Source organism: Kryptolebias marmoratus, linkage group LG11, assembly GCF_001649575.2.
Source record: "Kryptolebias marmoratus isolate JLee-2015 linkage group LG11, ASM164957v2, whole genome shotgun sequence".
NCBI classification, from domain to species: domain Eukaryota; kingdom Metazoa; phylum Chordata; class Actinopteri; order Cyprinodontiformes; family Rivulidae; genus Kryptolebias; species Kryptolebias marmoratus.
In genome coordinates, this window is record NC_051440.1 from 16,888,425 (window position 1) to 16,912,046 (window position 23,622).

Sequence of the window (23,622 nt, forward strand, 5' to 3'; positions counted from 1 at the left end):
AGGGGGAGACGCATCATCTGTGCAGAGGTGGAAGCAACATCTCCTGGTTGCAGTCAGACGGCGCAGCGGGCAGCGTTTCCCTTCGGTTCTCCAGCTGTCACCCCGGGACCAGGCCATGTGGATTTACGGGCTCGTTTTCGGACTCTTCGCCGTCTCCTTTTCCGGTAAGTTTGTGTCGCAAGGTGTTAAACGCCTGTAATTATCAGCCGCAGTAAGCGTGGGACGGCGCACAGGTTGGCGCTGCGTGCAGAACAACCTGTCAAACATGACTTTAAAGTGCTTTCATTCACCTCACTTTCCAAGAAATTTGGTGAACATTCCCTCACGTTTAACAGTTTACATTAGTGTTGCATGTATGTTATGTGACTCAAGGGATGTAACAAAACAACCAAGTAGTAAGGCACTTTAAAGCTTTTAGTTTAGGAACATTTACGGTTCATTTCGGACATTGCTCGGACTTTGGCGGAAAGATTCAGGATTTTACGGAATAGGTTTATGAGTCTAAACATTTGGGACATGTTTAGCTGACTGGATGCCATGAAAAAGGTACGAGAGTCCTACAAAATTAATTTCAGGATCAATATTCCAGTCATTCTGTGTTCTGACGTCACGTAAGTTTTTTTCTAAGTTTTTTTTTCTTGACTTCAAACTCATGAAACTACTCGGCCCTTTTAGATGTGAAGATCGGAAATAAAAGCCTCTCATCCTTTCACTCATTTCAGCAGAAAACATCAACACGCTGAAACTGAAAGCACTGTCCCGAACACTGCAGGCCCATAGATCAAGCTGTCATTCAAAACCTGATTCATTGGTTAAATCACCTCTTCATGTTCTGCAGAAGCCTATTAATCACCCATTGATTCAAATCAGGTGTGTTGGAGCAGAGAAACAAGTACAACATGCAGGAAAGTGGCCCTCCAGGACCAGAATTGGAGACCACTGGTGTAGGCAGCTAGTGACAGGCAGGGGCAGATTAAAATCCAATGATCTTTCATTTATCAATGAAACCAAATCAAAACAAAAAAGAAAAAACAGGACTGACAAAAAACTAAGACTAACCAGGGTAGTAAGGCATGAGCATATGACAATTAAACATCAGAGGCAGGAATATAAGTACTGGGTTGGCTAAGTACTGAGCTGGGATGATTACAGATGTTTGACAGGTGTGTGTGTGTGTGTGTGTGTGTGGGGGGGGGGGGGGGGGGGGAATGAAATAAACACAAAAACCTGTCAGACTGAAGAAGTAACAGAAATACTGGCAGAAAAAAATAATAAAAAAAAACAAAAGACAAAAAAAAATTATTGAAACCTATATGAATATTATTTATTTTTTAATTGTAGAATAATGTTGTTTTAAGATGGCAGTAATCCATTTTGGTCTTGGGCCTGTTCAAACTAGCCATTAGCTTGTAAGTCTATTTGAAATTTTACTCTATTATCCCAAACTGAGGTCATATAAAGCTCTGTTTACAGCAAGTATGATATAAATTGTTCATAACAGATCCCCACTTCAAAAGATCTGAACTATTGCTTTAACTTCTGCCGAATGTTGCTTTTCTCCTCTTTTCAGTACATTTGAGATGTGCATCAAGCTGTCTAGATGCATCGCTGAAATAGCATGACTGTGTAATGTGATTCTGTATTAGAGAGCAGAAGAAATGCGCTCCAGGACTACCAGAAATCTGATGGCATCCAGCTGCTTGCAGTGGCTCCTGATTCCTCGCACATGACCAAAAGCAGGAAGCTTAGCTTAACCAAATGTGCTAAAACCTGCAGCCGCGGCAAAAGGCTCCCATTCATCTGCAGGTTTGTTTACAATGATAGCCTTTTTTCCTTTTTTCTAACATGCAAAGCATTTTTCCCAAAACGGATGTCAGTTGTCAGGACCCATCAACTATGATTATTGCCATAATTTTGCAACTTTAATATACATTTAATTCATTTGTTCTGCAATGTAATACTTACAAATAATTCAATATATAATGCTAATTAGATTCTGAATGATGTGGCAGGCCTCATCTTTGCACGCTTTATTTGCACTCAGAAGGTTTTTGCTTCAAGCAATTAAAGACCACTGATCATGTTAATACTTTTCTTTCTTTCTTTTTTATTTCCCTTTTCCAGAGCATTCGTCTATGATCATAGAAACATGAAATGCCACTGGCTTTCATTTGACAAGAACACTCCAGGAGCTGCAAGCCATCTAAACTCCAACTATGAACTCTATCAAAAGAAAGGTGAATCTCTGCCGTTTTATGTTTTCTCCTTTGCAGTTGGCATCAGGATCAGCTCCTCTTCTGATCACATCACACCATCAGAGCAGCAAGTCCTTTTCTACATAATCCTAACTCCACTAGGAGCAGTTTGTGTCAGTGTATGAAGGGTGTTTGGAACAACCTGACAGATTTATTGATTGCAGTTTTCAAGCGGGAACTCAGTGTCTGCAATGACAGCATCCCTGAGAGAAAGGACAAGGAAGGGCGAGGATCTTTGTTGTGTTTATTGTGCCACAGCATGTCATGGTTCATTTTCTGTAATTAAGTAGAAATCCATGCCCCACTTCAGTCAGACTGCCTACAAGAGCGAACATGCAGGCTGTGTAACCACTTAATCCAGATACTTCTGATTGGAAAAACAGATTTGACTTTTGGCAATGTCACCTCCTTGTTAAGCTGAGCATTACAACTCCCTCTCTCTGTTTTCATCATTAGCTGCACTGGCTTTGTGTAAAAACACTGTGATCATCTTGTTAACTCATCACATTTCCATTTTCCCCAATATTGCCTTGCTCTCCACATCAACTTTCTTTTTTTCATTTATGCATCTTTTTCAGACTATGTAAGGGAATGCATTGTAGGGACAGGTCAAAGCTACAGAGGGCGGAGGTCAGTGACAGTGAGTGGGATCCTCTGCCAGGCCTGGGCCTCTCCAATACCTCATGAACACACGTAAGAATTTGATGCACTTTTCACCTCAGTGTCAAAAAGTATGGTGTTATAATCTGCTGTTAATGTTAGTGTTGGACTGTAAGAGATGCAATTAGGTGGTAGCTAGAGGCTAGTCCGTATGTGAGTATGAGTTTGATATATGGTAGGTTGATTATGCTCCAGGGAGCAGTCATTCATCAGAAGTGACCTCACTGTAACACTTCACAGAGTCACACATCATTTCCTGCAATGGTCATTCTGTTTATCTAGGTGTGTGTATGTGTGAGTATGTGTGTTTTATAGGAATTAGGATGCAGCATTTAGAGTAACTGAGGGTAAATCTTCCAGTTACCTTAAAATGAAGTGTGTCAATCTCTCAGTTCAACTTATAGACAGTCTTTTAAATCGAAGACACTCGTGACTCAAAACAAAATGAAATTAATTCTGATTTCCTGTCACTTGCTTGATAAGCAACTGTATTACTGCACAAATCATTCACAAGATTTGTTGTTTATTTATTGAGAAAAAAAATATGTAATGGGCTCTTCAACACATAATAATAAAAAAGTAACTCAGGCTATAAACTGCTTTAAATTTTGCATAATTCTATATTTTGTGTCATCTTAAATCTGTTCAAAAGTGTTCAAACTATTCACTATACATTTTCTCATAGAAGATAAGATCTGTGATGGAAAAACACTTCAGGAACAAAGACATTTCTTGTAAAGTAGAACTATGGACTAGTTATGAGGCACCAGAGAATATTGTGCTGTTCGCAGTACAAGAATTATACTTTAAAACCATCTTGCCTCTTTTATCTTTACTCCCATTGTTTCAGGCATCTTTTTTCTTTCAAACCTGGTTGGTGATTGTTTGTGTTTCCTTTATTCCTTGTCTCTGATATGTATATATATATATATACTGTCTTTATTGGTAATGAACTAACATAATTCAAATAGCCTAAAAAATCATGTCTGAAAAAATAAGGTCATATTCTCCAGGAAAGAAGAAATGATTTAAAAATTTTCTTTCCTCTGCTCTGAAGTTTGAACTCACTTTGAAAAGCTTTGTAGTGAGCTGCAGTTTCACATGAATCAAAACTGGCAGCAAACGCTTGTACTTCCAATGAACCTGCTTTTTCAGACTCCTAATAATACCTTTACAAATTAGATAATTAAACCCAGGCACTTTGTATGTTTTTATCAGTCAGCGTTTAGGCACGAGATACTCTGACATGGACACACACACTCAAGAACAAACAGCGTTTTTATCAGTGAAAGATTTTCCTCTCTTTTATGATTGCCCGACATGGGCCTCCTCCTCTCTGTACCTGTCATTACCCCCCTTGCCCAAAGATGAACTTTTCATTATTTTATCATTTCATCATCGTGGAAAAATACAGCTCTGCTCAAAAACTACACTCACTGTGTCCATTATTGCAGCTGGTGGCCACAGCCATGTGCTCGCCTGATGTAAAAGATATGAGTCATTTGTCAGCATGTTTATACAACATTAAGTCCAGGCTTGACGGAAAATGTAGCAATTGCTGTTACATATTAATATGTTTTCACTAATTAACAATATCATGTCACTGATGACACAGTCTGTCAGCTTTGTCATTGGTTACTTTTTGGGCTGTTTATTTTTCTGATCATGCTGATAGGTTCAGCCAGGCAAAAACTTTCTTCTAAGTGAGAAATGGGATTATGATTGAGACTGAGATAATGAAAACAACAACAAAAACTACTGGCTTTTACAATTTTCAAAATGTTTTTTTTTTGCTTTTGAGCTGCTGTATTTTGACTGTTGGTCTTGCTACATTTTTTTTAACCACCGCTCTGCTTCCTACAGCTTCATGTCTAAAAAGTACAGGAAGAAGGACCTCAGAGAAAACTACTGCCGTAACCCAGACAACTCCACCGCCGGTCCATGGTGCTTCACCACTGACCCCAGCCCACACCTCAGACACCAGGAGTGTGGCATACCACAGTGTTCACAAAGTAGGCCAAAGGCGCACACACAAACACACACAAATACCTCTGTTTGTGGACGTTCATCTTGAAGTAATCTCATTCCACTCCACATTGTAAATTGCTACATTAATTTAGGCTTGACCAATTTAAATGAGCTGCAGCAAATTTAACAATTATGTATTTAGATTAGGCTTCTTTGTGATCTACTTTCTGTTCCGGCTTGTATGAGTGTGGGTGATCAAGTTTTGTTTATTTGCTGAAGCGAGTTGCAGCTGTTTTCAGGTGTAATTGTTGTTTGATGTCGTCTCTCATTTCCTAAGGGTCAAATTTTGGGAATGCTTTAAACCTTAAACTTAAAAGAGCAAGTTTAGTCATATTAGATGATACTGATATGTTGTCTCATTTACATAGATTTCTAGCCATTATGTCTGTCCCTGTGGCTAACATGTGGTTGTGATAAAAGAAAAAAACGCCTCTTATTGTCTCAGCCTTTATGTTATATCCCAAAATGTTACTGTCAGACATCATAGTCCTTCAGAAGGAGGAGATGATAATGACCTCTCTTATCTAATCTTCAGAGATTCATGCTGTCAGAAGGGTCGTTTCCCCTTTCATGACACCGGATCACTTTAATGAAGAACTAAGTTGCAGCTTGATAAGATAAGATGCTTCTTGTTCTTCAGCTCGCACATGGTGTCCATTGGGTTATCAAAAATTATATAATAGAAATAATGACATTTTATTTTGATAGAAAGCCTGGGTTCTGTCTGAAAAAGAAAAGACTGGAGGGGTTTCTCCAAAAAATAATTGATATTAATAGGAACCAGACGCATGACGCCATGAAGTGAATGGTGGCCTGCTTCATCAAGCGCTTCTGCTCTCATTAGTCTAATACATTTTGTGTTCACATACATTAAATCTGTGTTAGTTTATTGACTATATTGGGGCTTTGTTAGGTGGTTTACTATCAAGAGTTTGTGTGTGGGTGGCAGTGGTTAGTACTCTGTAATAAGAATGCTTAAGATTGTTAGTCTGATGCGGCCATTTTATGAGGAGTATGTTTGTTCTTTCTCTACCTGAGTGACTTTCCTCCAGGCTTCTCCTGCACTCGATAACCACACATGTAGCAAACAAGTATATTGCATTAACAAGCCATTTCTGTCGTACTAGTATAGCTGGTAAATGCTAGGTTTTTATTTTTGATATTCGTATTCTTTTAAATGTATTTTATTTCAAATTTTGTTTCATTTCTGTTTGTTGCTGTGCAGTTGAATGTATGAACTGCAATGGGGAAGATTATAGAGGACCCATGGACCATACAGAAAGTGAAAGAGAATGCCAGCGCTGGGACCTGAATGAACCCCACAAACACCAGTACCACCCAAAAAGGTGAGCCTTGTTTCCCACACACTCACCCCAATTCTCTGTACACGCTCCTTAGCACATAAGTGTGCAAACACTGATGCAAATAACAGCAAACGGCTCGAGAAATGCTCTCTTGATAATGTTTCCTGTGGCTGTGGTGCACTCAGGAGATGATGTGATTTTGAGTCAGCCAGTAAAACATTTTCCCCAAGGAATGCCATGAGAGTTCAATATGCAAGTGTGTGTTTTTAACAGTGGTATGCTGGGAAACCCCCTCATTTCTAAATTAGGGAGGTCATTAATTTTATTCTGTATAAGTGTTCCTTAGCTTGTGTCTATGCGTGTGCATGTCAAGCTTGTGTGTCTGTGACAAGACTGTTCCAGCTAGATGGATGGCAGGTGGTCTGGATTAGTGGGGACTCGTTAACACGTCCTTAATCATCCCGCTGCTTATGTAAACCACATCTTAGATTGCTCACACTGCTAATGAAATAAAAGGACAGACAACCGGAATCTGCATGCCTGGAGGCAACAGGCCTGAAGGGATGTGGGACTTTGGGGATGTCTTACTGTTAAACACCTGCAGTGGTGCAAGTTATTATTCTTTTCAGTCCCTTAAGCTCTAAATAGATTCACATATGGAGTCTATCCTCAGTTAGTCATTAATTTGTCAGCTACACACTATAGTAAATTGTCTTTTGACTCAGTCTGCTGCTCTTTTACGTGAAAAACCTAACTTTTGTTAGCAGCTTTGTCAAGATAGTAAGGTCTGTGTTATGCATGTGTTGTATTAGGTACCCCGACAAGGGCTTAGACGACAACTACTGTAGAAACCCCGATGGACGTCACAGACCCTGGTGTTTTACCACCGATCCAAACACACCGTGGGAGTACTGCAACATCAAAGTCTGTGGTAAGCATGAATGTTTGCATGTTGCTGAATGCATTAACGTCATTTATGCATGCCAATTGAAAATTTGTCTTTGACAGAAAATATATGTTTGTGCTCAGTGCAAACCTGGTTCCTTCAGTCATACCTGACTGACTCACTCAAACTTTATGACATCCTCTTTCGTTCATTTTACTTCTCTTCCTTGTATTGGCGGATGTTGTAGGGAACACATGCAAACGCATGCAGAGTTCCCCCTCTGAGGTTAGTTTCTTTGTCTTGTCCTCTTCAATGGCCAGAATGTTTATTATTTTTCCCTCACCACTGCTCTGTTGTTTATTGTTCTTTGCCAGCTCATAGGTTTGGTAGTCAAGCTGAAAAGAGTTCAGTTACTGCTTCAAATTAACCTTCTGTAGCTCAAACACACACGACACGACGGTCCCAACACCCCTTCCTCCCCCCCATGCACACACACACACGCAAACACCCACACACACAAGCAGATTGCTTTTCTTTCGCTCCTACACTTAGTTTAAGTGGTGTGATTGATGTCTAAAAGCTTTTGTCATGTTGAGTTTTGTATGTCTTTGCACTTGCTATAAAACCAGAAAGGACTCTTTTTGTAGTTGACCCTAAAATCTGTGATGAGTTAAAGATACAGCCATTGCAGATTTTTAAAAAAAGAAAAAAAAAAAAGAAAACTGGGACAGAACGGGTGTACTTGTTTAACTCAGCTTCTTTCTCTTGCGCCCATGACTGACCGGCTCGCCTGTAATAGTCATCAACAGTCCTGGCACCACGTTCACTTGATGGCACACATCCATATGGACCCAGTGATTCACTGTTTCCCTCTTTTTTCTCCCCCCTCTAAAAACTGTCTTCCACCCTGTGCACTCGATCTTTCTCCCACTTCCTCTTTGATATGAGAGTTTTTGGGACCAACCCAAGTTTACGACCCAGTTAGTCTTAATCAAAACAAGGCAGAAGGGACAGAGAAACAGAGACATTGACAAGGCCCCTTCTGTTGTTTACTGACAAACTGGTTCAAATTTATTTTTAGACTCATTGTATGGGTTGAAAATGTTTGTTTTAGAAACTTGAAGGTTTGGAGCTTTAAACATGTTTTGCATGTTATTGTGTACAGTGTTTGGGGTAATGAACTTGTGTACCTTGTCAGTAATGAGTGGCCTTTCTATGATGAGAAGTAGAAGAGATAAGCTTTTCTGCCTTGTTTTTCCAGTTGCCCTGTCAGCTTAGTTCTTCTGTTTTTCTACTAAACTCTAGTAGTTAGCTATCTTGTTCAAACCAGATAATGAACACAAAACATTTATCATGTCAAAGTTACTGTCACACTTAATGTTTCTTATGTTCATAATCACTAGATATTTATTCATTAAAACTATATGCAGATTAAAAATGTCTGCAGCTCTCATTTTACCAGAAGCCCTGAGGGTGAGGACACATCGTATTTTTGGGGCCAACCGATTTGGCTGCAGTCAGAGGAAATTGTCTGTTACATGCTGAACCATTTGGTGTTGACAGCTGGGGGTTAAAGTCCTGCATTGTGTGACTAAGGAATTGGGGTCTAAATTAACTCCAAGGGAAACAATTCACCTCAAAAAACTTTTTGCTCAAGGGGACGTACTTTAGGAAGGCTTGAGAACTTTCAGGAGGACTCTTCCAGCGATAAACAACTCTTTGGTGCAGTAGCTTTTTTCCAACTATGCTTTTGTATTCATCAATATTAAAAGCTTACAACTGTGAGCACACTGTTCTTTTTAAGTTTGTTAATAACAGTATACAGGAAATTCTGGCTTAGATGACAATTGACACATTATCACAGTTGAAAGGACTCTGAAGCTGTTAATTTTGATATTTCTGATTTTATTATTCTTATTGAACTGGCTGTGAAAATGCTGCTTAGAATATCTTGGAGTAGCTTCTATCAAGGCTCTGCAACACCTTCAGACACCTTGGTCTGTTGAACATGTAATCTTGATTGTAAAACATATGCCTATTTGTTGAGGCCATTTGCAACCATTAGGGTACAATCTCAGAAAAATGTAGAAGAACCAAATGTTCATTAGCTTTGCACTGATAGTAAAAAGACAAAAGTTATGGTGCTTTGGAGTGAATTTACATTTTATATTATTAACAGGTCAAATTTTAAACTGTTTTTCTCTTATTATTTTTTTGTTTTTCATGTTTTTACTTGGGCTAATTTTCAACCAATAAGCATGTGACCTATTCATGTTGTATTATCTCTAAGGGCTACAGGTTGCTTTTTGGAGCCATCTGCATTGTTTAAATGTTCCAAATCCTTCTCTCTTTGTGGGGTACGAGCAGTGACGTGCGGTGAGGTTCATGGTTGGTGAGGCACTGAGAGTCAGATTTACAAATATATAAATCCAAAAGGATAGCTTATTCAAATGGCTACTGATTATTTCATATCTCATCAGCGTTCTTCACACACACACACACACACACACACACTCTCTCTCTCTCCGTCTCTCACTCACTCACTCACACACGCTTGCGCGCGCACACACGCGCGCACGCACACACGCGCGCACGCACACACATAGTAGTATTAAGGATAAGATAAGAAAAAAATGTTACAATTACCGTTTTGGCAGTCCGATGGAGCAAAATAAAACTTAACGACTGGCAGCAGTGCACGTGACTGTCACTGGCCTCTGCATGAAAGGACAGCAGCAACAAGCTCCCGTTGGCTCACGTGCGCCCCCTTCAGTGCGGCAGAGTACTGCCTGCCTCTCCCTTCGCCTTTTCACCCCGGTTTTATGTCCCCTCAGCAAAACTAAATATGTCACTAACAAACATTAAACGTAAATGGTTAAAGACATTAGCCAGACTGTGGAAAATCAGGCTATATAAACCATTATATTGGCGACATGCAGCGGTACGGCAACAGGCAGGGGCCAATTGCATGTATCAACCCAGTTTATGATGGATTGCGCAATCAGAGGTGAAGCTCGGCTCGCTGCTGCCGCACCTCGTGTTTCACCCTAGTATTTGAACAGGAAATATGCAATTTCAGCGATTTTGACTATAAAAATGCGATTTGGACCATAAAAATGTTTGAAAATTACTCATACATAAAGATCAGTGGACAAATATTAATAATCATTTTATGTTATGATTTTTTTTTTCTTGTCATGATGACAGGGGAGGCTCTGCCTCACCTGCCTCCCCTGACCGCACGTCCCTGGGTACGAGTGACGCAAGTGGAAACAAACATGCACCAATGAACCGTGTATCAATCACATTTTAATTTATGTTTCAGTTTAGTACATGTCCTTCAAAAGGCGATTGAAAGGAAGTGTTTGAAAGAAGCAGGCCTAACAAACATAAATAAAGCGTGACTTTTCAGGATGTGATGTCAAAATCAAACCAAACTCTGTTGCAACTCTGGTTTGTGGTCTACCACTTGAAAGTTGTGGGTTTTATATGTTGGCTGTCATCATCTTGGTAAAATAGAGCCAGTTGGAATTTATCTGAAAACCACAAAAAGTGTTAGTGACATGTCAATCACAAGGTAGCCTCATCCTAATGCTTTGCTTTAACTTTTTCATTTATTCAACTTTTTTTTACCTAAAACTTGCTCATAATTTCGAAAAGGAATTTTGTGATGTTTAAGATTTTAAATGTATGGATGATGCTATAAACTTAGAGGAACAACTTTATTTGAAGTAACAAATTAGAAAACCAACAAATTCGTTCTCTCGTGGATTCAATACAATTTGACTTTTTAAACTGAAGGAGTATCCCCTTAGTGGTCATTTAGAAGAATGCGTGTTATAGATCTGTGGTTCATTTGTGAAATCTGAGGCTGTCTGAATTACAGTCTATCATTGAAACACCCTTTATATATTAGCTGTAATATTACCGGAACTAAAGCCTTAATTACGACACTTCTTTTATCAAAGTACATAAAATGAAATATCTGAAATTATAATAAATAACATTTGGTGGTATAGTTTTATTCTGTGATTTCCCTTGGCTTCAATGTTGAATATCACAGATTTTTAAAATGATTTTTTGGAAGAAACAGCAAAATGTTCACTAGCAGGCAGACAAAAGGTGTACTGATGACAGACACTGACTGACAATTATAAATTGGATACAGTTTAAAAAGAAAATGCAGAGGTCCATGTGGCTTGCAAAGTACCTTGCAGAGTAAGATGCAAAGATGGGTTTTGCAGCACTTGAGATAAATAGGATTAATGCTGAATGCTTAAAAAGAAAACTTGATTTATGTTTAGATGTAGTGATATTTACTCCATGTAATTTTGTTATTTGGTCCTTATTTTTGTAAATCTTTATGCTGAAAATAAAAAAATATTAAAATATAAATAAATATGTGGCTGCATGCAAATTAGCTATACAATAACATACTAACTTACCATTTGATATTCTTTCACAGAAACACCTCCTAAGAGTCTTGTGGTGAAAACAACTGAGTGTTATGAGGGCAGAGGAGAGGGCTACAGAGGCACGGTAGACATGACACCCAGTGGAATTATGTGCCAACGCTGGGATTCTCAGTATCCCCATAACCACACATTCATGCCTCCAGCTTACCCTTGCAAGTGAGTCAGAAAATCACATTTGAAAACCATTCACCCACTTACCCATCTACCAGTGTTCATTTATATCTTAGCAGATTGCAGGATGACTTTCTCTGTTTTCTAGGGACTTGAGAGAGAACTATTGTCGGAATCCAGATGGCCAAGAATTCCCCTGGTGCTTCACTACAGACCCAAGAGTCCGCACAATGTTCTGCAACAATATCCCTCGGTGCGGCACCCACAACAGGCCTGACAGCGGTGAGAGACTCGACAGTTTTATTTGACACTGAAAGCAACAAGGGAATAGCTTATTTTATCTTAATCCAAATCAGAGGGCTATGTGGTATTTTTATATTTTATAGACTTCAGGGTTCATATGAGACTCCACACCACACATGTTGGTTTGGAACCCCACTTTCTCCATCCCTGTGGAAAACTGCAGGCCTACAAGACTGTGGGAAGGACTGACCACCACATCTCACATAAATAAATTTTGACATCAGATAAAGATGCTCTGGTCTCACTGGACAGGGAAAGATGAAGTTGAAGGATTAGTGTTGGTTCAGACTTTTTCTGGGGTAGCAAAAGATTTGAAAGGGAAAGATGTAGATCTATGGCTGATTACACAAATTCAAATTTCCCGAGGGATTTCAGGAATATTTTGTTGAGCCTCTGTGGCCTTGCTCATAAACCCACTCTGAGGCTGTGCTGTGAGGTTGTGTTTTACCCTCGAGGGTTGAATACATTCCCATATAGAAATTAAATGCAGGATGACAGACAGATTCAATAACTTATTTATGCGCCATGTTTTTCTAAGGCGTCACTGTGGATGACTTATATTGTGTTCTCAGCTTTGCATGTTCTAGATTCAGTCACAGCCATGATAGCTACCCTGGGATTATTTTATTCATGTGTTTTTTTAGTCTAGCAAAGAGGTGAACAAAAGTTTTCATTTGCTGTTCAAAATTTTTCTAATTAACATTTTTTTTGGTGGGGGGGGGATCTCTGATGATTTGTTTCTGCTGGTGTTTTCATTCTTCTAAAGTCTGACAAGATTTTTGTCTTACTGCAAATGGATGACATTGTCAGTTTTTAGTAGCAATAGAACAAGCAATATTGACTATATCCATATATTTTTGAGTTGGCTGTTTTGATTTGGTTCTGTTTGTTTTGCACAATTCATTCCTGTTTGAAATAATTTTGTAATCCATTTTTTCCATCTTATTCACTTTTTTGTGTCCAAATCCAGATTGCTATAGGAACTTTGGAGAGAATTACCAGGGAGAGCAGTCAAGGACTAGATCAAACCTGCCCTGTGCTCCCTGGAGAGACCACAGCAACAGGTCAGCCCCTTGGATCCCTGCTCTGTCTTAGCCTAATAACTTTTCCAAACTCTATGATGTAAAAAACAGATTTGTGCCAATAATAAATCACAGGCATGTGCCTCTGCCTATAATAGAGATGTCACAAAGTTCTAAAAGAGGTTAACCTCCAGGGTCTAACAAAGAATATAGGATTTTTAACAGCTCAGTGGAATCAAAGCAAACTTCAGATAATGAGCAGATGGCATGCAAATTGTAAGTTTTGAAAGGAGATCTTTGAAAGCTTAGAGATACATGCTTCTCAATGACAGCTTCAATATGAGGAACATAAATCTGAGACACAGAAGTTATATAGGCAGACACATTTAGTTAAAGTCTCATTGTTAGCTGATCATGTTGAGTCTTAGTTCCGGGAAGTGAAAACGGCTCCTATGGGTACCATGACTAGTTTCTACAGCATCTCCCAATGGCCGGTTTTTCCCTAAAGATGACCTAACTAAGCAGGAATGATCCCCTAGTGATAACTTAGTTCAGGGATATACACTTCGCTCCTCACCTCTGACCCCAGACTTCTTCTTTGTAGTAACACTTCAAAGCCACTCCGTTCCACCGCTTGGCTCCTGCCCAAGGGTTAAAAGTCAGGTTTAAGGAGGCTCGGTGAAATCTGACTGTGTGAGAAATATAACACATATAAACACAGAATGGAAAATCTGGATTGTTGTGATTTGAAACTCCTCACTGTGTCTCAGTTTTTGTACTACTTATTTTTCCTTGAAGAATTTGCTTTAAGACAGAATTTCATCTTTGGTTTTTAAAATCTTATGAGACTTCACTCATCTGTTGGATATGTCAGATGAGTATATATATATATATATATATATATATATATATATATATATATATATATATATATATATATAATGTCTTAGTGAACTATAAATTGCTGGTGAATCATTTTCACTGTTAACCAGAATAAAATTATCAAAAGTGAGGGAACAAATGGGGTGAACATTATCTTTAGTACTTGTTAGGTGTTGATTTAAGATCAATTGTTGTATTTTTTGGTCTCTTTGTTCATCCAGTGGAGACAGGGGCATGCTAATGGCTGGCCTGGAGGAAAACTACTGCAGAAATCCTGATCAGGACAAACATGGTCCCTGGTGTTTTACCAACAACTCTGCCATTCACTGGGACTACTGCAATGTAAAACCTTGTAAGTGCAAATATGTGTGCACATAAAATACCTTTGCGGATGTGTGCCTTCAAATGAAAGTGAAAACAATGTGTGACAATGTGTGAAATTGAAGGTTTATCATTCTTCTAGATGAAAGACTACTGTAGATTTGTTTTCCTCTGAGTGGGACTTTATTTGTGGTGTGCAGGCTTTTTTACACTCACAGATTAGTTTGTAAAATGGGACATCTCAAAGTAATGTCAGTGTGTCTCAATTAATAATCTTTTTTTGCACAAAATTTCAGTTAGCTTTCAAATATTTTTGCTTTAGGCTGTTGATTGCTAAAACACATTGAGCTACTAACCACTGAAACTCTGTCTTCAAGACCTTAAACTTCTAACTTACGCTCATGCCAGCATAGTCAGTCAAGACTTGAAATGTTTAAACAAGTAATTGCTTTTAAAGCATCCTTGTGGCTGTGGCTAAATGAACACTTTGTCATTTAGCTCTGTGTGATATCACTTATCTTCTATCTGTTGATATTCATCGATCTCTGTTCCCCTTCTTTTCTCTCTGCAGGTGATGATTCACAGAACACCATTCCAGCAGGTGAGTATCTTCTTGTTAGTGTCTGAGCTACTGACTGTATTTGATTACCTTTTTTTTCAGAATTTGATTAGATTCTTTTTATGTCCAGCCATTATATCATATGAGGGGCATTGTAAATTGTTGTGGGGACATCTGTTCCTTTATCTGTATGTGTGTTTTGTTCTATACACGTGGAATGTTCACCTCACAATACATCAACAATCAAGGATAAATCCACTACTCTCAGATACATGGTGTTCAAATTGCTCTGTAAACAGGACATAATAAGCTTAATTGTTGATCTCATAAAATAATTAGTTGTATTTTAAAAATACTGATTATTCATCTTAATGTTTTTGTGTAGAGACACAGTATGTTAGCTTTAACAACAGCATATCTGTGCTTTTGAGTCAATATTTTTGGGTTAAATTAAGTTAAATTGTAGGTCTATCCTATGTGAACTAAGAAACTAAACTATTTGGTGTGTATTTGTGTGTGCTTCTGCTCTTCTAGCTAAGCCATCTCCTATTAGATGTTTTGTCCATAAAACGACCAGGATTGTAGGGGGGGCTCCAGTTGGCATATCAGACGGCAGCTGGATGGTCAGCATACAGAAAGGGTACATAATTTAAAGCCTTACTTTTTTTTTCCTGAGTTTTGAATAACCTGTTTTTCTTTCTCTCCAAGGGGCTCTTTCATTATGCTATCACACTAGTGAATTTAAAACTTGTATATTAAAAACTTGAGGGACCTATAAAACGATCATACTGTAGTAAAGTCAGTTTACATTTTCTTCAAGTCATGCAAAGAAACAGCCTATAAAGATGTTTAAAATACAAAACCAGTTTACTTTGGAGTTGCTATTTACAACTGTCTACATTACTGCCCATCATTGATAGTAAAACATGTAAGATTGCTATAACATTTCTGTTTTGTCTCTCCTCCCAAGTTTACCATATCAGGGGTTCAGCTGGATTTCCACCATGTGCCATTAATCTTTTATGTTCTTTCCAGATTAGTTCACTGGTGTGGTGGTTCACTAATACGAGAGAAGTGGGTACTTACTGACAGACAGTGCTTCTCTTCCTGGTAATTTCAAGGCTTACTGTGTCTATTAATTTTTTTAAAAATATTTTTTTCCTGAACTTTAACTAAAATGGCATATTTTGCATTTATTTAACTTGCATCTCCTCAGTGTTCCAGATCTCAGTGAGTATCGGGTGTGGCTCGGCGTCTCTGACCTTCGAGAGGATGCTCCTGAAAGGTCCAGAAGACAAGAAGTCAGCATAGCTAATGTAATATGTGGCCCTAATGGCTCCAGTTTAGTTCTCCTACAACTTGAAAAGTGAGTGTTTAGAAAAAAAAAAATCAGAGACAAAAATAATTTGATGTATATTTCATAGTGTAAAACTAATAATCTTTTCCACTTTGTGTGTTTGTTTAAAATGTTCAGGCCTCCCCTTCCTGCAGACAATGTCCATACCATTTTGCTGCCCATTGCTGGATGCTCCATCCCAGAGGGAACAATATGTAAAATGTATGGATGGGGAGAAACTAAAGGTACGAATGTTCTACATACATACTCACTATAGTTGTGTTGTGCATGCATATTCTGAGTCTTCTGCGTTTGCATTGGAGTATATTGCATTCATAATTACTTCATAAATCGCCAGTGGAACCAGCCACGTATCACACAGATGTGTTCTTTCAAAATGAAGTGAGCACCGCAGAACCACTTGGAGCGCAAACCATTACATGTGTGCATTATTTTCAGACATGACGAACATATCTCATTTCAGTTTTGCATGATTCAACTTTATTTTTATATGAAATAACAGTACAGTGGTCTTGAGTCATCTCTCATTTTTTTTATATTTTACTTCCAAGCAGTCAGACTTTCATGCAGCCTTTTAAAGTGATCTTGAACAACAGTTTTTTAAGCTTTCTCAGGATCTGCTGCTTTTTCACTCATTTTCCATTTTGTAAATTAGATAAGACACTTAGCAAAGCATTAAGCACTTTGTTTTTTAGCAGTCTGTCAAAAATAAAAAAACAGCATCACCATTTGACAGACTTAAAATGGTATTGTAGTGCTAACATTTTTTCCTTTAAAACTGTTAGCTAAAGGTTTGTGATACAGTGGATGATGTGTAGGTCTTGTGAGTCACTTTGAGCAAAGTCGTCCAGCATACTAAATGCAACACATTTTTTTATGTATGCTTTTACATAAAACAGGCTGTAATGTGGTACTTCAAACTCTTTCAGGCACTGGCCATGATGATGTTCTTAAAGTGGTCAACTTGCCCATTGTCAGTCGTGACAGGTGCAGAGAAATGCATAGAGGGAGCTTCCACATCACCAATACCAAGATCTGTGCTGGAGGGAAAAGGAATGAGGGAGTGTGTGAGGTATATTAATTGCTTAATTGCTTGTAATATTTTGTCAATGAACAACCATTTACATGAGAAATCAGTGTTGCAGCAGCCATGTGGTTGAACAAAAACAGACATGAAGATGTAAAAATAAAGTATTTGTTGTGAATCTATGAGGACATTCATGCCTTGATTCAACACTGGTTTCAAAGCCAAGTTTGATCTAAATCTCAAACAAATGTTATTTAAATCCGCAGGCTTAGTGTTCAGTCTGTTGTAAATAGAGCAGCTGGAGACTGTTGCGCTGAATTTCATCAGATGTCAAAGATGTTTGAGGTTTCTAACTCTGAGAGATCTGCCTATGATGGCGCTGCCTGTCACTGAGCATGTTAAATGCATTTTTTGTTACATTTAACACTGTCAGAAATGTAAACGGTGATGATTGTTGATTCTCTGTTGCAGACACAAATAAACAGGTTCCGTATTTTTTCTTTTGCAGAGGGATTATGGTGGCCCACTTGTGTGTCAGGATGGGGAGCTCAAAGTTATTGTTGGTGTAAGTGTCCATGGCAGAGGCTGTGCTCGGGCCAACCAGCCTGGGATTTTCATTAATGTGCCCTTCTACACACAGTGGATTTACAAGGTCTTCAAATATTACCCTGAACCTGAGATTGCTTAGAGACTGAAAAAAAAATCACTATCAGAAGACTACATCAAAACTAGAACCTCTTGTCTTTAACTCTAACGGTGCACTCAGGACATCTGGTTTCTGTGACGTGTATACCTGTGGGGTCTGCAAATGAAGATGAAGGTCTGAGAATGCACTTACACTATGATGTAAGATTTAAAATCATCAGCAAATGCCACATCATTTCTACTGTAAACATCACTGATGGCAAATATGAAGAAAATGTGTTTCTTTTCATAACACAAACCACTGGAACAGCTAATAATGAAAAGGTTTCAATATAAGCGGGCTGTAATAAAGACTAAAGTCTTTGAGTTAGAGGCAAAGCAGGAAAATAAGTAGTTGATTGTCACCCATTTTCCAATTTTCCACCGGACTACCAGAGATCTGTGTATGTGAGTACTCTCAATTCCTGGCATTACTTGAATAATTTGAACACCAAATGCAACACTTCAACAGTTCCCTTTGTGTAGCATATCGGCAGATCACTGAGAATTCCATCCAATGAAAGAGCAATGATAAGGGCACTCTCACCAAGCTCCATGTATCTCCAGGGACTCCAGTGAAGTAGTCCTTAATGTAAATAGTGTTTTTATGAGTGTTTGTGACACTCTAAATGCAATTTAGGTCTTATAGATCTATGACACGAATGTTGTTGTATGTTTTTACAGCTTAGGTATTCAGTCAAGTTTCTGTTTCATAATAATGTCAGAACTAACTCAGTTTTTAGGCCTGTAAAGTTGTCACAGTACCACGGACTGTGGGTCTGGGATGCTTTCTGGGGAAAAAATGAATGAATGATTACCAAATCCTTAAGGGAATCAAACAATAATAAACTATATCACTCATGCGGACACACTTTTTTTAAATAAAATATTTCAAGTGTCAGTTCTTATGTTGTGTTTGTATTTGTTTGTTTTTTTGTTTTTTTGCATCAGTGTCTATGCAAAAAGACATCTGCAGAGGTAGAGAATTTACGTGTCTGTGTATGTTTGAGCCAGACCTGAGTGAAATATCAGATCTTGGCAGACGCCCACGTTTTCCACTCTGGATGTTAGTGTCACAAAGATAGTTGCCTTAAACTTTGTGGATGGGATGGTCAGAAATAGGCTTCAGTGTAAGAACCCTTAAAACAAATTACTTGACTTTTTGTCCCAATGTTAGTCATTGAGATGCCTTCATATAATAATTACATTCTGTCTGTACAAGTGTGACAAATTGGTTTTCATTCTCTTTATATGTGTGTTTACAGAAATATGCTGCAGCTGCTATATTCAACAGGTTGTAATATTGTCTTTCTATATATATATATATATATATATATATATATATATATATTAATCATGAAGTTCATCTTACGCAGTGTGATTTATATTAAACACTAACATTTGAAATGATCCTTCTTTATTTTATATTTTTCACAAAGATTCCAACTTAAGTCATATTTTACATGTCATTTTCTTTATGAAAGCCAAATGTGTAGTTATAAACATTTCTCTTGCACATCATAGAATTAAAATAAACTGCATTGTGCTTCTTTGCCAGAAGATGGCACCACAGCAGCACAGAGATTGCAAGGATGAGTAGGTAATCTTGCTAATCTCTCTCTTGCATGCACACACTCACAAACCCACACAGTGACACAATCACATCCCTATTTTAATAGGCCACAGTCTTATCCATTTAAATATACATAGCACACATAGCTGCGCACACTATTGTAGTTATTCTTGATGAGATATTACAACAGACTTGTAATGATGACAAACAAATAGATATGAGGTGCATAGGAGTACATGTGTGTGAGAAGGACTGGGAATTGGGGAGTATAGAGGTTGAAAAGTGGCGACTGTGAGTTAAAGATTAAATGCTGAATCCATTGATGCTGAATTAAGGACCTTATAGCGCAAGCAGAAAAATACACTGGAATCAACATTTTTCTGTTGCAGCGCTGAGGTGTGCGCTGATGTTGACATAATGCACACATACACAGAACACACACACACACATAATAACAGGTACTGTTACTGAGGCTGTGAGGCATCAAAGAGAGATGATGTCTTAGAAGTTTACTTTCATCTTTGAGTCAACCGGACGGATATGTAGACAAGAGGACAGCGACAAGAGTTTCACCCCATCCATTCATAAACTACATGCACTGTGAGATATGTGTTTTGCAGAACACAGCAAGGATCCACTTCTGTAAAGGGGTAAAATGTGTTCAATTTGCCAAGAAAAGAATTTATTGAAGAAAATGCAAAATTAAAATAAGCATTAAACTGAATTTTAAACAACTGATTTTTCTTCATGAACCTTAACTAAAGTTGGTGTTGATAAACTGATAAATACATAAGCCTGAGGTTCAAGTGATCAGTTTTTTATGGACTTAAAGTGACATAAACATAACCAGCATAGTCAGATAGTACATATAGCCATAACTATTATTTTACATAAAAAAATAATTTTTTTAAGCATAGTCTTAAAATGAACGTGTCTACTTTTAAAACAAAACAGGACGCTAGTTTCAAAGTGATCAGATCTTTTGAACTGGATTCTGTGGAAAGTTTACAAATAAGTAAAAATATTAGGACAGTAATATGTAGTTATGGACCTGTTTGACATAACTGTTAGCTTGTCAGTCCTTTCAGTAGACTCTTTCACAAAACTGTTCTGTGAAATGGCCACAATAAGCAGTTCATCTTTATGCTGCCTCTAGCCGTTCATAAAACACAGATGGAGCCAGCCAAGTCTCACACAGATTTGAGCTTTCAGAAATGAAGTGAGCCTTGCAGAACTATGTGGGGCACAAAGAAGTAAATGTGTGACAGACGACTCCCTCATATCATTTTCAATCATGACAAATTAAATTTAGCAATTCTCTTTGTTGTTAACTATTTTTTCAAACTAAATGCAAAGTTGCTGTGTGCCATTATCAATCATCCCTCTATCAGAAAATGTATTTGAAGTTGTTTAATCCCTCAACCAGGTCGCACAGACCGTATGTCATCACTTCATTACATTAATGAGCCGCAAAGTCAGCTTACTTTTTCACATATTGACTGTTACGGCTCTGTTACTACCTCACTTCCCAGCACAATGGCACATCAGGGGTGTGTTGGCTTTGACCCGGTCCATTCAGAAATCATACCGAGGTTGTTGGAAGGCATCTAAGTCCTGGCTTGAAGTGTCTTGTGAAAGAACTAGGTAAAAATATCCAAACAGAGAATTCAAAGAGCTAATACAACAGGAAAGATATTAATTGCACATGAACTTTCCACAGAACCCCACTTCAAAACTATTCCTTGAAGGTGGGTGTATGCAGCAATGTGCATTTTAGACCCTCCTTATATTTATGCTATATATTTCAGTGAGAAGATGAGTGGGAAAATGATTTGGGAAAAGATGGAAAATGATGAAGACTGATTATTCCAGCAAAAGGCTTTTAAAAGCCACAGGACTCCTATAACAGATCATTGAGTTTCAGATTTAGTTAAGAGTATCTCTCATAATCGAATTGGGTTGTCTTTGTAATGTCATTAAAACTCTTTAAACTCTTTTTAGGCACATCTCTTTTCTCTGTGGTCTCATCAGCTTAAGGCCTCTGCTGAGCATATGTGTGTGTGTGTGTGTAAATTTAAGTGTTATATGCAACAACTGAGTGTGTAAGGTAATACAAGACTTTTAAAAGTATTCTTCTCCAATCACCATTTCATCCTGTAACATGACACACCTTCTTACACTAATGCTTACTTTACCTTAAAAGTATCATTTCCTCGGTGTCTTTAAACCTGCATATTGCCTTATTAGCATACTAAAAAATGCAAATGACATTTATACAGTAAAACTGATATTATTCAAATTGTTTGCTAAAGGGCTCAAACATAGAAAGAAATAATCAAAATGATCATAATTACTGAAATGAAAAAAACAACAACAAAAAAAGCAAACATCAGATGTTACTTTAAACATGAAACCCCACAAAAGTATCCATTACTTATAAATTAAATAAAGCCATTTTTAAATAAACCTCTTAACTGACTCACTCAATCACTGCCTGACTCATATCTAACATTATTTTCAATTACTCAGACATTCAACATTACACACCATATTATTATGTTGTGTCATTGTTTGTTGAGCCAAAACTAAACTGAAAATAAAAGCAGTGTGAAACATAAAATCTTAAAAACATGCCATGAATTTAGCAAGTTTTAGTTGCAATAGTTTAAAACCATCGTTTTTTGATTGACTGTATCATTCTTTAATTAACACTTGTTACATGCCTGTCAGGCTGGTTGTTTGTTTTTCTTTCCCCTCCCCCTTCTTTTGTTCCTCTTCACAGGTAGGAGGGAAGCTAGTGCCAATCTCCTCTAATTAGATCCTCTCCACCATGGGCCAATCAGCATCCAAGGAGGCCTTATATAAACAGCTCACCTTAGGAACAGGGGCCTGCTCCACCTGGCTTGCTAGCTGCTGCATGTTATGTGTTTTGGGCTCTCAGTGTGAAGGTTTGTGGTGGGAATTAGAGGACTAGGTAAGTTTGGGGTACCCCGTACATTTTCATCACGTAGTTGTTTTTCTGTTATATACACTAGGTAAGTAGGTGGGTGCCATCCATGTAAAGGTTTGGTGAAACTTTTGTTAGATCAAGTAGGAAGGGTTTTCTTTTCTATTTTGTTTGGTGTAGCACAGATGATAGTTAGGCCCTGTTTTGTTTTATTAGTTTCTTTGATTTGGCACCACCTAACTGTCCCTTTCTCCCCCACAGTTTGTACAAGCCTTCTGGGATTTTTATTATCTTATTATCAATAAATCCCTCCTTTTTTTTCCACATACACTTGGACTCTGTTGAATTTTGTGGTTGTCGTGTTACTCCCCTTGTCACCAAAAGGGTGGGCCGTAACACACTAAATAAGAATTTTTTTTTTTTGTATTATTTTTATGGTACAGTCAAAGATAGCAAAGTGGAGTTATGTGGATGCAAAACAAGGCTAAATCAGTTCCCCTCCAGCACCACTTAAGAGTAACTGATGTGTATGTGAATGCTGTGTTTGCTTTTTGCCAAATGTGGTCTTGTACATTACAGACAAAGAAGAGAGGAAAAATGTTTCTGTTTTTGGCAATCTTCCCAAGAAAGCCACAATTGTTCTACTTGGGTTTAGGGGCTTTTGTGTTATTATTTCTGGGTTTAATGTTTAGGGTAATTTTTATTTTTTTGGTTTTGTGGTATATTATTGTGTTTGGTTGTTGTTCTTGTTTCATGTTTTGTATTATTATGTTTTAAATAATCTGTTTCCTGCTTTGGTTCAGCTGGATTTGCTTTCTTCTCTCCTTTCACACCTGGACCAAATTAGCTATTTATACCATCTGCAATGTATTAGTCATTATTTCCCTCTTTATAAATATGCCCTAGGTTTTTTTCTGTCAATTCCTTGTGGTTAAGCTTTAAAAGGAAGAGAGGAGTCTGTCATACAGTATGTCAGCCCTAGTCAAAGTTTGCAATAGTGTTAGCTTTATGATGGCTATCATCTAACTGCATGCCTAAAATAAAACTAGCTAACTATGCTGCCATTTTCGGAAACATGCATATTTCAGGGAATGCTAAAATTTTCTGTTTTTGTTTTGCAGGGTTCAGTAAAGGTCATTGAACTACAGAAAATATCTTTAGTCTATGGCTGATTTGTGAGAAATATATTGAGCTAGTATATTGAGTCTACCATACTTTTGTAAATTAC

The 23,622-nt window shown here is 37.9% G+C and overlaps 1 protein-coding gene across 1 annotated transcript; it reads left to right on the forward strand.

Moving 5' to 3' along the window:
• On the forward strand, window positions 1–18,775 carry LOC108229905 (hepatocyte growth factor). Its single transcript, XM_017405623.3, has 18 exons — window positions 1–164; window positions 1,647–1,806; window positions 2,125–2,237; window positions 2,834–2,948; window positions 4,779–4,927; window positions 6,169–6,289; window positions 7,060–7,178; window positions 11,599–11,764; window positions 11,868–12,001; window positions 12,993–13,086; window positions 14,148–14,278; window positions 14,819–14,848; window positions 15,341–15,446; window positions 15,842–15,916; window positions 16,023–16,172; window positions 16,281–16,387; window positions 17,093–17,235; window positions 17,699–18,775. Exons 1-18 carry the CDS (start codon window positions 116–118, stop codon window positions 17,876–17,878), a joined length of 2,142 nt encoding a protein of 713 aa, XP_017261112.1. The 5' UTR covers window positions 1–115; the 3' UTR covers window positions 17,879–18,775.
• The last annotated feature ends 4,847 nt before the right edge of the window (window positions 18,776–23,622 follow it).

Coding starts and splice junctions, on each gene's coding strand:
- LOC108229905 (XM_017405623.3), top strand. CDS start 116: ATGTGGATTTACGGGCTCGTTTTCGGACTCTTCGCCGTCTCCTTTTCC. Junction 2,238..2,833: donor TGAACTCTATCAAAAGAAAG/GTGAATCTCTGC, acceptor CATCTTTTTCAG/ACTATGTAAGGGAATGCATT. Junction 11,765..11,867: donor CCTCCAGCTTACCCTTGCAA/GTGAGTCAGAAA, acceptor TCTGTTTTCTAG/GGACTTGAGAGAGAACTATT.